Below are 13,198 nucleotides of genomic sequence, written 5' to 3' on the forward strand. Positions count from 1 at the left end.
AGAGCCGGCGGTAAGTTGCTTTCATCATCGTTCTGTGGAGTTATTTCGTGGCAAATCTTGAAATTATCTGGAGTACGACTTTTCGAGGGTCGATTGGAGGTAAAACAGAACATGAGATATGTATTGGAGTACGGTTGATGCAGCTTGTAGATCATGTAGGGCAATTCTTCGTTCTTTACATCACGCGGTCGGGTGAAAGATTCTTCGTTCTAATTTCATCATGCAGCCAAGAAAACGATGGTGGCGTGTACATGAAGGCACGTTGTAAAAGGTTGGTTGAATTATTTTTCGTTGTAATTTCTTGTGGGTAAGTTGTAAAAGGTGGGGTGGTAGAATTATACTCCGTTGTCATGATTGCAAAACAATTGTTCGTTCTTTACATCGCGGTCGGTAGAATGATTCTTCGTTCTAATAATCATACAGCCAAGAAAAACGAAGGTGGTGCGTATACGATGGGGCGTTGTAAAAGGTCGGTTGAATTATTCTTCGTTCTATTTTCCTGTGGGCAAGTTGTAAAAGGTCGGGTAGTAGAATTATATTCTGTTTCCATGATTTTTAGTTGGTATCTGTGAGAAGTGAGATAGAAACTCGGGAGATTTCAGTTCGTAAGGAGCCTTATGGAGCTGAGGTATGATTAGGGGGAGAAAGAAAAAAACAGAAGAAGTAAAACAGTTACATAACATTGGTCATTAGGGAACCATGCCCTCATATAATGTGATATAAATAATGTCATATAAAAAGCTTTAAGACATAGCTTAAAATATTTATTACAAATTGTTCAAAGAGCTTGTACATGGTGTATGGTGTACTAAAAAGATCCATGTGCAATAATTGTATTTTGGCTTAAAAGTATATAGATATTGTGGACGTTATTTGGTAATGATTAAGATTAAAAACAGAGGCTCTAGATAATTTGTAATGCAAAATTAGCTAGTGGGAAATGCTCTGTATGGTACAGTTCATTTTACATAAATCATTGTTTAAAAGTTTTGGCTTTCAGAGAGAGATTAAAAGATGTTACTATATACATGTACATGTACACCTGTACATCAGGAAAATGTTTTGGAAATTATGACACTTATAATGAAAAATTACATAAGTAAGCAAATTATTATAACTAAAATAAATCAAGAAGTATAGCCTGCAGGCAATCTTTGCAGTCTTTTCTGCTAATAATAATTTATAAAAACATGGATCATTATGGCAACATATTGTCTTGTGCTAGTGGTATGTATAGATAATTTATTATGAAGTGATTTGTTTGTGAGGAGCATTGTGTGGAGTTTTGTGGTATTGCAGTAGGCTTTTGAAAGTTTGGGAATACGTAAGTTGTGGTATTTTCGTAGGATTTGTTGTACTATTTTGTCTGTTCGTAAGTGTTTGTTAAAAATAGTTCGGTAATAAACAGTCGATTTGGTTTTTGTTTGTCGTGTTCTGTTTCGTCTTTTGTGTGCTGTGAAAGGGAGCCATGGGAATGAATTGTCTGTGATAAGTTTGTCTGGATAGTCAAGTGCGTTCAGTCTTAGTCGAAATAAATTGTGTATGTAGTTGTAGTCGTCAATTGTCTTACTAAGTCGGCTGTATCGTACAGTTTCAGTCTTGATGATGCCAGAAAAAATGTGTTGAGGATGATTAGATGAATAGTGCGGGTACATGTATTTGTGGTGTGGTTTTTGAAAAATGTGGTAGTGAACTTGGTGGTATCTGATGGTATGGTGATTTAATGAAATGGTGAGGTCGAGGTAGTTGACTGAGTGATTGCTGGATGTAAAAGTGATTGGAATTTGTGATGGGTATGCTGCACATAAGTTAGCAATTAGAATGTTAGTATTAGCTTTATTAGTAAGCATAAAGCCGTCGTCAATGTAACGACAAAAAATAAAAATGCCATTAGTATTAAAATTGTTATAGAAGTTATAGAAGTTAGGCTACTTATCTGTCAAAGACTTTAGATCACCGTTTTGTTCAATAAAGCTGTGTCTACATACATTCCTGAAATGAAGGACGAGGTGATATATAGACATTTCAGGCTATCAACTAAATTAAATGAAGCCACCATAATTATTTCCCCGTCAGTCTAGATTAGTGTTTGAACTAGCTTCCTGACAAGCATTTCAATGTTATAATTATACGCTCAATGCGAACTTGAGTAAACATTGAACACGGCAGAAGCTGCGAAATCGTAAATAACATTCTCGCGAAGTTAATCAATAAAGGAGACTATATACTTTCAAAACATATACGGTAGGCAAAAAAACTGTACTATAGTTTGCTAAAATTCAGTGAAAGTGATTTTCTTCATGCAAGCGTCGTGCAGTGTAGTTTTTAATAAGTAGGTCATCTACTGACGGACAAATCGTCAGTCCAGAAAAACAAAGTTGACGGATACAAGGTTTGCAAAGCCGATTCCACTTTTGTAAAGAGAGGTCTTCGCCTTTGAATTCAGGCTTTTCCTAATCTAAATATTTATTTTGTATAGTCTGCTTAACATCCAAAGTTCTCTGACCCCTCTCCTACACGACGATAACAACAACTGAACAAGAGAGTTTGGACTCTTTATTACTACCTTCACCAAAAATGTGCTCTGGAATTAGCGAAACAAAAAAATTTCAAGCATCATCTCGTGAGCCGTGATATTGGACTTAATAAAAACACGTGGACACACGTGCTGTGTGGATACGTAAGTTCCGTACTGTAAAAACAAAGGAAACAATTACATCCGTGGGTCGTGCCGGGAGTGAGAACTTCGGCTCACGTATGTTTTGAGATATTAGGTCAGCAACAAGAAAGGATGAATAGCAAGTAATGGGTATTGAAGGCTCGCCAGCAATATCCCAGGAGATTCAATGACAAGGACAAAAGTAATAAAAAACACTAAAAAACACTATTAAAAAATCTTTTGTCCAGGATAGACTTTACGGAGATTGTGACGTACTCCGGCAGTCAAATCAAGAACAGAACGCTAGCTGCGTACGAGTTAGCTAATGAAACAACTACAACAACTATGTTTCTTTCGTTTTGTACGCTTTCAAGAGTAATAGGGCATTAGATCGATGGCTCTTTTCCGAACTGAATAAAACTTTGTTTTTTTTAATGCAGAGAACGCTTAGTTCTATCACTTCGCCCCCGCACATTTTTTTAACCCCTGTGACATTGTTCAGTGTAAAATCATAAAACTCTCATTACGTAAATTATTTCGTAATAAGTAAGAGTATAATAAGTAAGAGTAATAAGGGATTAATCTTGTTTATTTTGCTTTTTATGTTTTTCTTTTGCAGTTCTTGGCAGCTGGTGAATTGTAGTTTCTTACAAGTATCATAACTTCGATCGTTTTGAAGGAAACAACGAGATCAACAAAACTGTGCTATTTCTTTTTATCAGATGTTTTGAACTTGAGAACAACTTTATTTATAAATTTTATGTCAACCATGTCAAATGTGGGGTTACACAAATCACATTCCAATCTTGAGAACTGAATTCAAAAGAATAGTTGACATTTCTGAATAGCAAATATTTATAGTCAGACTTGTAATTTAATTAGCGTTGATGGCGCTAAAATAAATGTGGAGAAAGAGCGAGAACCTTTCTTTTTAATAGTCAACAGAGCGTGTTTGGTTAGAAGAAATGCGCATTCAGGATGTTGCTATACAACTTATGAATCAGAAAAATGTTTTGAGCCAAGGAATTTTCATGTAGTAGAATATGTCAATGAACTGTGGAATAGTTGTAACTACGGTATCTCAATTTAGATTCCTCCCTCCCCTCCCTTCTCACAGGACATGGCAGCCAGACAGTCAACTGAACGAGTCCTCTAGTAGATCAAAGTTAAAGAGAAGGTTTGATTAAGGGAATTCGAACATGTTGTTTTGTCCCTCAAACGTTACATAAAGTTTGTTGGTTTATATGCCTGGTTGGTAATCACGGCTTTATGAAATATTCTGTTCCCAAACAAAGCCCGGGACGTTAGCCAATCAGCGTTCGTGGACCGCGGTCATGGCCGAACACACATGTACAAAACATTTTCGGCTACAACGCAACTACAAAAAGCGATACAGCACTTTCCCCGAAGAGTGGCGTTGGTTCGATGTTAAAATTCTTTTTTTACACCATTACAAAAATGCATTGCCGGAAACTCATTTTACTTCTGTGTTTGAATTTCTTTTTCTGCCGTTTTGCACTTTCGCATGAACTTACGAAACAGGGCCACGATCACTACAGTTTTAAAACGCTACAAGAAGAAGTGAATAGCGACTCGCTCATGTCTGATGATGTTGAGAGACTTCTTTCCAAGCTTCACTTCTGGAACTGTTCCGACGGAAATGAAAGGGTGAATTACCGAAAGGTAGGACTCGATTTTCCGCCAGAATTTTTTTTAACCTTGCGGTACGCGAGTGATATGGAGCGCTGAAATATTGATCTTCATCTTCTGTACAGAAAAGAACAAACGTTCACAAACCATCGCTAGAAAAAAAATAAGTTTGCTTCAAATGCTAGCTTTTGAAGCAAAACGATCGGATAAAAAACCTGGCAGCGAAGAAAAGTTTTGATTCTCGAAGTTACGTAACGTGTTTTGAACAGTGTACACGGGAAAATCGAACACGAAGACTTTCTTTTGTGTTTCTGTTCACGTTGATGTTTGTTCTCTCTTTCAGTGCCTTTCGCCGTCAGAACTCTACAGTTTCGCTGGATCGTCGTCCTCAAAGCTTCTGAATTCCACAGAATTCGCGCAAGTGAGTCCCCTGATTGTTTACTGCCTGTTGCCAGCGCCTGAAAAGAACCCTGGTCGATGTGATTATTCTCCCAAGAACCACAGCGAACTTTTCAGCTCGTTCGCAAGGAATTTCAGTCAACATGGCGATCAGGGAAATATCACACTTGAAGCCCTGGATCACATCCTGGAGGAGGTCAACAAAACCATTGGCAAATTTTTAACACGAAAGAAGGTAAGAGAAATGACGAGATTTCAGGGTAATCTTTCTTATCAAGTACACGTACGCACTTAGCTCCCTTGTGGAAATTAAAATTTGTTTGATCTCGTCTATAGCTGCCATTCATCGTGAATTTTTTACAGTATGTTTTTTATCAATACATGGATCACATGATCTTATAGATATAGGAAATGTTTCATTTTTACGGCCTTCTATGAGCATAAAAGGAGGGAAGCTGTTCACGAAATAATTTCCAACTTTTATATGACGTGTTTTAATTCTGGTCGGTCGGTCTGGTCTCTGGTATTTAATTTGCATTTTACAGTCGTTCCTTCGTAGTTTGTTGCGCCTACAATAACAAAAACAGGCTTGAAATGCACAACACTTCATTGAAAGTCATCTGAACAACACGAGGCCGTTCTCCTGGGGTGATGTACAAAAGATAAAATTAATTATTTGCGCTGTTTTGTCTGGGAAGTACATGCCAGCATGCATGCATACAGTTGCCTCTAAAAATAAACAGTGATATTGCCTGAGTTATCTGTAGTTCAAGTCATGATTGTTGAGCATAAACAACAGGTTTCAACAAGAAAAAACAGTTTATATCTTAGAAAGGCAATGAAATACATGTAGTTTTGATAATTGTAGATATCTTGGCAAGAAGGGCAGGGGGGAGGGGGAGGTGAAGGGGGGGGGGAGTAGGGGCAGAAGGGCACAGGAGCTGAAAGAACCTGAGAGTAAATGGGCAGCAAGTCAAAAGGAGGCATGACAGCCGTCAGTTAAGAGTCTCCTACAATGAAGATCCAACAGAGAGGCCCGGTAAAGGTAAAATCCCAACAAGTGACAAATCATTAAAACAGTTGATGTGGAGGATGATGAATGACAAGACTTTTGATGAAATCCTACAGCAAAGTGCAGATCTTTCAAATTTTGTAATATTATATGAAAACGGTAAAAAATTGCGATGGGGTTTAACATGCTCCCCCCTTCCCCGCCCATTCACTATTCCTATGTTCTAATTCTTGCCTTGTATCTATATATTGGCATACATGCTATAAATTAAAATATTATTATAAATAAACATTAATAACTTTTAAATGCAATATGAAAGGTTATAAACTGATGTGAAAATGGTAATGTTTTATACCAGACACAGAAATATATCATTGATTTACACAGCTTTTACAAGATGTGCTTTTTGAATGACAATTCATTATCCAGAAAGTAAGCTTGTAAATTGCCTTTTGTTCAACCTTGCAAGTTGTATGATAAATCTGTACAGCTGATTACACTTGTTTAACAAGTTTGTATGACCACCTGTCGTGATACAATGCCTTGGCCTTGAGGGGCTTTCAATAACTCATTAGAAGGGTGTCAGGTACTGGTAGTTATTTAAGCCAAGTTTTTTCTTATGAGCATTTGACTGAATATCAAAGCAAGTTGTCAAGATAGATAGTTACCAGAACCCAAAAACCAGTAACACCCCAGTGACCATTAGTTACCCAAAAGTTAAGAATAAATTATCAAAACAGCTTCCTTTAGTAGGCAACTGTAAATATTCATTTGTTACAAGCATGGGACAAAAAAAACTCCAAGAACCTGATGGGAGTTGAAGTGAGTTGAAGGTGGGAGGGGGAGAATTAGCCATGGGTTTTAAGTAGTTGTGGTACCACTTGCAACCTTTGAAAATACCTGGTTTACTCTACAGGCAGCGAACATTTTCTTGCTACAGGAGAGACACCTAAGATTTGACTAAGAAAATTCATACACATACATGTATTGCTGTACAACTATGTCTTCTATATTACATTTTTCAAGTCAAATCCAAGAATTGAGCATGAATAAACCATTCAAAACCTCTACATTGTCAGGGATGTAGCTAAGGAAACACTAGGCCGGCTCATTAACAAGCCTAGCTGGCTTGTTGACCTAAGTCTTTGTTTTCATGTGAAATTTCAGCCGGATTTAAGTTCTCTTTCAGCCGGCGAAATTAGCCAGACGCCATACCTTAGCGACATCCCTGCATTGTGGATCGAAAATCAAATATATTTTGTGATCTTTTTGTAGTGTTTTTCTGCTGAAAGCATTTTTGAGGAAATTGAAGAACAAGAAGAAGAACATCATGAGGAAGAAGGCGAACATCACGAGGAAGAAGGCGAACACCATGGAGAAGAGGGAAAAGCTCTCCATCAAGAAGACTTTGAAAAGGCTTGTGCTAGCATTGTACTACATCTGGTACAAGGATTCTGTATTGAAGAAGCACATGGGGACAATGAGACAGATGAATCTCATCTACCTTCAAAAGAATTCTTCATCAATGACCTTTTCAAGAAAAAGGAACATCTGTCTGAAAAAGACCTGGAGGAGATTGTGGAAGTTCTTGGCATCGGCAAGGCCGCTGATGAACCATCACATAATCACAGGCGTAGAAGGTCAGCTGGGTCAGTCTTGTTGCCGCAGCAAGGATTAGGGGCACCTCATGCTGTTCATCGACGTGCAGTTGATGATCATGATCATCACTCCAAAACTAATGGTGCAAGTGGCAGTGTAAGTTACGCCTGTGATGTTTTAATGACAATATATATATTGTGGTTTATCTTTGGCTTAAAATTAATTTTATTGAAACCACAACATATAGATTACTGAAGTTTTTCACACAAATTATTCAGAGACTCAATTGCTATCTTGTGGACATCCTCTCCCTTGTTGTACCACAAGGGAGAGGCAGTCAAGTGCTGTATTAGTCAAGTATGTCTGTGATTTATTTATGACTTGATAGTAAGGATACAGATGAGAGAATAATTATGTTTGTGCAGTCAACCAAGCAAATTTCTTCCTTCTTAGAGCCACACTTGCCTCATATTGGAAATAAATTTTAACGTCAATTTTGATTTTAAAACCTGTTTTATGCTAAAAATAGCATGTAAAGAGTTAATCTCTTAGGAAAAGCTGCACTAACGCGTAATACTAAAACTGTAACATTTGTCCTTATATTTTCAGTGTTACTCGCTGGATGACATGTTGACAGTTTTTGGCATTGATCACTCAGTTGGCGCAGATATGTATGACTTCAAGGAACTTTGCCCTGCATTTATTCAACAATCTAAAAGTGGAGCTTGCAAAGAATCAAATGAAAACAATAATACCACAGAAAAGCACATGGGAAAAAGTAAGTTGTTGAGTCTAAAAAACTGTTTTCATTGGCCAGGAGCTCAAACTTGGAATGGACATGTTCATACATGTACACCTTGCGCAAAAAAAGAATTACCTGCCTGAGAGAGTTGGCATTTTAAGCCTAGTGGCCCATACAGGTGTCTGGCTATTATTATTATCATCATCATCATCTTGTGAAAACTAGATGGTCAGAGTCACAAGCAGAAAGGAAGCACTCAGAGGGCGCGAGAACTAGCGTTGTTGTGATTGGTCTTTTCTTTCGCGTCTGCTTGCTACTCCAAAAATCTAGTTTTTGAGCTGATGTTTCCACTTACTTATGCAATTTTCAAGTTTCACTACGTGGTGAGTGCTCTGACGGCTCCGATTATGACTCAGACTCCGTTGCTAGTGAAAACCAGCCTTAAAGGACTAGTGAATGCTTATCTAATGATTATTTTGTTGGTTGTTGTATCAACAGTTTGGGGTTATGGTTTCATTGCTGTAACCATCATTAGCGTCACTTCTCTTGTGGGTGTTGCCACTATTCCATTTGTTGGAAAGAGAATGTACAAGAAGATCCTGGCCACCTTGGTTGCACTTGCTGTTGGAACACTTGCTGGCGACAGTTTGCTTCATCTCTTACCTCATGTAAGGAAAATTTTGCTTAATGTGTTAGAAGTTGTTAGGTAATTGTGAAGAACAGCTCCCTGTTAGTGACTGTCGGTCAACTATCTGCCAAATGGCAGACAAATGAAATCGTTGCACCATAGTTATCACATTGATATTTTTGCCATTCCTGGTGGTGCTTATCCATGGCTGTTTGTTGGTCATCTGTCGGCATATTTGCATGGCATTTATCACAGCACTGTAGACACTACAGTTTCCCACACAGTGCACAATGGGCCTTGTAGATGCGGTTTTGTTGGTAGATAGCGGGATGCTTACAAGATATTGTAACCGACAACTTACCGACACTTCACAGACAGGTCGCCAACAGTTTGCCGACAGTCAGCTGTTTGTCGGCCGACACTTTTGCCCAAACGTGCTGGCCGATTGTCGGCCAACTGTCAGCAGTTTGTTGGTCATCTGTCGGCATATTTGCATGAGGCATTCATTTTAACATTAACTTATAATGGATACTTTGCATTATTGGTGACTTGCATATTGTGCCCTGCATCGCAAAGATTTTTATTTGCTTTTCTTACAGGCATTTGGTCTTCATGGCCATGAAGAAGAAGGTGGAGCACATGATAGTCATGAAGAAGAGAATGGTTTCATTTGGAAAGCATTGGTTGTGCTGGCTTCTGTTTATGCATTCTTTCTGTTTGAAACTTTGATGCATTTGGGTTTAAAGAGTAAGATTGGTGATCATGGTGGCCACAGTCATATTGATGTTGAGGTCAGTACACTAGTACTCCAAAACCCAGGGGGGGGGGGGGTACTTGGGATTTCAAGTGGTGGAGATGATCAAATGGGGCCAAAAAATCAAGACCCATAAAAGACCTTCGGGCTTCCAACATGACCCCAAAAAATCCCTTGATCAAAAGTTGATCCCTCAAAAATCAACAGCAAAACATGAATGTTTGTACTTTATTTGCAGAACTATGCAGCCAAAGCACTACCGTGGATCTTCAGATTGTTTAAAATACCAAAAACCTCCCTACTAAAATGAAAAAAATACTTGCCAAATTTTCCTACCCAAACAAATCTCAGAAATCGATCCCTGTCACTTGAATCCTGAGTACCAAACATGATGCCTTTGTCTCATTTGCATTGCTTTTTTCAAGAACATCATAACTTTACACTTCACTACACAGATGGAATGTTAAGTTTTGTGACTGGTGACTGTTTTTCCAAGTAGCTGTGATGTCAGTTGAAAAACATTACCTTGGCATTCATAATGACAGAAAAAAAAAATCCCTCTATTTTAGGCATTTGCTAAGGTTCACCCATAACATCTCAACAATTGTGTTGTTAACATCATTATTTTGTTTAACATAACAAAAGAAATCCATTAACGTCCTTTTAGTATTGGACAATAATGAATAAAAGTGAATGAAGCAGTGATAAAGGGCCCTAATTACTTGATACAACACAATGTTTCATTTTATTCATAGACAAATATTTCTTAATGATGCAATGACTCAGTGAAAAGTTAGGATGTTTTTCTTGTGTTTTCTTGCTGGCTGAGCTTGCAAAAGTGACAGGAAATGAGGGTCTCGCACACAGAAAAAGGGTGGGGAATAGGGTGGGTGGGTGGGCACGAGACCAAGCTGGTATTGAATTTCACACTAGGTTTTGTGACATAGTTTCCTTTTTTTGCCAATACAAACAATCGACAGCTTTTCCCTCCCAGCCAATCCTCTGCTAGTCTCCATGCTTATGATGTGTGGTAAAGTTTTGATTTCTTGTTGGTCATCTGTTTCTTTCTGAGTTCTTGTTTAGTTATCAGTCAGAGTGTTTTGTCTGAATGTGTGATCAGTATCCATGAAATACAGACAAAGGGCCTTCAGTTTGTGAGAATATTAGCTCTTTCAAGAGCTTTAAAAATTGTTTTTTTCTTTCTTTTGCCCCTGTACTGGTTGGCAAGAGGTGCTGTGAACTAGGTCGTTATTAGTTTTTGTATTAATAATAATTTTGGCAAACAAAGTCAAAATTCACTGTTGATATAATGGTTGTACACTTCACTAAACAAACGGAATGTCTCATCTTAAGAGGCAATTTGTCTCATTTCTTGAAAGAACCGGAAACATGTCATTGCTTGGGTCAATAAATCACTTAATAAGCCCAACAAAATCAAAGTGCAACATAAGTTATATTTGTCAAAACTGGTCAAGTGAAACTTGCTCCAAAGAACAAATAAGTATTGTATTTATTAATAAAATTTGATGTCATTCTTTTTTTAGACTTCTACTCTTAAACAAAAAATTCATATTCAAAAAACTCAAAAATATGAGAATTCATCCAAAATCTGAGGGTTTCATCTTTGTTGTCCTTCATTGCTCTTCGGGTCCACTGCTCAAATAAAAAATTCTTTTTGCCAGGATATTTATCTCTCTGGCCAAAGTTTAAAATAAAAATTATTCTCCTAATAAACATAGTTCAAATTTACAGCCAATACTTTTTGACTGGCCATAATTTTCCCTGTTCCTCTGAGAATTGCACAAACACACAGGTGCATTAATTATTGATTGAATACAGGCTTGGTGTTATTATGCACCGTCCAAGTTATCCTTGTGCTTTTCAAAACAAAAAAATTACAAAGTTTAATGATAAATGTGGAAATATTTTGTTAATTGTCTTCTGTTTTTATCCATTTTCTTTTAGTTTTGTTCTCGTTGTTGTTGTTTTTTTAAGTTATCGCTGTGCTGCAGGCTACACAATAGGCCATTTCCAAGTTACCCTTTGCCTCTGTTTCAAAACGAGTCTACGTGCGAAACCATTCCAATGAAAATGAGTTTGTAAATAATAAAGATGGTAAATTTCAAGCTCGGTGATAAATAGTGAAGAAAATTATTCAACATGACACGAGCGTGGGACAAAGAAAAAATCTGAGTGCCCGACGGGAATCGAACCCATGGCCTCCCAGATACCGGTTGGGCGCTCTAACCAACTGAGCTATGAGAGACTCGTTGTGAGCTGGGCCATTTACTAGGTTGATATATGACATGCTTCCTGCATACTGCAATGACATATGACATATGACATGCTTCCTGCATCAGCAATGTCGAAATCATCAAATGTGTAGTAAATAATAAAGATGGTAAATTTCAAGCTCGGTGATGAGTTTGATTTGCATGAAAATGGACCTGTAGGTGAAACTCATTTTCATATGAATGGGCGATTCCAGAAAATATCCGTACCATACCACGGACGGCTTCCATATTTTAGCCCCCCTTGTCTTCGGAAATTCCAAAATGAGTTATCCCCCCATGCCCTCGGAATTCCATAATCGTTAACCCCCCCTCCCATTCAGATTTTTCATTTTTTCGTCAAGCTCTTTAGAATTCCGGTCAGGGTTCGCAAATACGCCCAATGTGGCGTATTTTACATCAAATTATTTTGAATGACTCGATCTGTACATAAAGACAGTCATTGTGACTCAAGAGATTCTGGGATGAAAACGTAAAAAAAATAAGACTTTTCTCCTTACCCCTGTTCAACAGATACAACCTACATTAACTTTACATTGCCCCAAACTGGTGCAGAACATTAAAATAAGAATATCGTGTGATGCACATGTGTAAACTCGGAAGAAAATACGATCAAGTGCACTGACATATCCGCCATCTTGAATTTGAGCCTTCAGGGTCAGCAGTCGCTCCCAACCCACGTGCTTCAAAATGGCGTCTCGAAGCGTAGCAAAAGAGTGTCCCACTCCACTGAATGGACTAAATATTTGTGGATCCGCTTTGACAAGAAAACAAAGAGCGAATGAAGAAGTTCATCAATGTTAAGGCCTCTGAAGCTTGATGTAGAACCCACATTTTAGCGATTTTCTTTTGTAAATAAACACATGCCTGAACGATCGATACTTGCCTTGTATCCTGCTTCCGCGACGCGGTCGTCAGTTTGTGCTTTACTTCTTTATTTGCGAATTGGTAGTCCACAAAATAAGAATTTTCAAGGAACACACTCTTGTTTTTTCCTCTGGAAATCCAAGATCTGGAACTCCCCCATGCCTTCGGAATTCCAATCGTAAGTATCCCCCCATGCCTTCGGAATTCCAGTTCAAAGAACCCCCCCCTTGCCCTCGGATTTCCAAAAAGCTGTCCATGGTATGGTATGGATATTTTCTGGAATCGCCCAATGGTTTCGCACGTAGACTCGTTTTGAAACAGAGGCGAAGGGTAACTGAAATGGCCTATTCATCTTACTAGAGTTGGTAGTTTTCATAATTGTCATAAATCACCCACTTGCTTGATAAATGTATTGATTATCCAAGGAGAATTTCTTGTCGGAACTTGATACTTGATGCTGCTATATGCAGCGCTAAAAAAATCCCATCCAGTTGTCTGTAACAAGTAAATTTTTCTGCCAGGAAACTTTATAGCTCACTTTTCCAATGGGTAAGGGCCCATGCAAGTCATCTGCCCACTAAATCATAAAAAAAGTAA

General features: G+C 38.1%; 1 protein-coding gene across 2 annotated transcripts in view; it reads left to right on the forward strand.

Annotated features, from left to right (window-relative positions):
- The window catches only part of LOC144631732 (metal cation symporter ZIP14-like), an 18,771-nt gene continuing 5,573 nt past the window's right edge, over window positions 1-13,198 (forward strand). For both annotated transcript variants that reach the window (XM_078490269.1, XM_078490270.1), the window contains exons 1-7: window positions 1-271; window positions 3,279-4,342; window positions 4,653-4,943; window positions 6,996-7,475; window positions 7,929-8,097; window positions 8,560-8,729; window positions 9,289-9,480. In XM_078490269.1, coding sequence (XP_078346395.1) covers window positions 4,085-4,342; window positions 4,653-4,943; window positions 6,996-7,475; window positions 7,929-8,097; window positions 8,560-8,729; window positions 9,289-9,480 — 1,560 coding nt within the window. In that variant the 5' untranslated portion in view covers window positions 1-271; window positions 3,279-4,084. The remainder of the gene's footprint in view (window positions 272-3,278; window positions 4,343-4,652; window positions 4,944-6,995; window positions 7,476-7,928; window positions 8,098-8,559; window positions 8,730-9,288; window positions 9,481-13,198) is intronic.

This window comes from Oculina patagonica, chromosome 12, assembly GCF_052425735.1.
Source record: "Oculina patagonica isolate OP01 chromosome 12, crgOcupat, whole genome shotgun sequence".
Taxonomy (NCBI): domain Eukaryota; kingdom Metazoa; phylum Cnidaria; class Anthozoa; order Scleractinia; family Oculinidae; genus Oculina; species Oculina patagonica.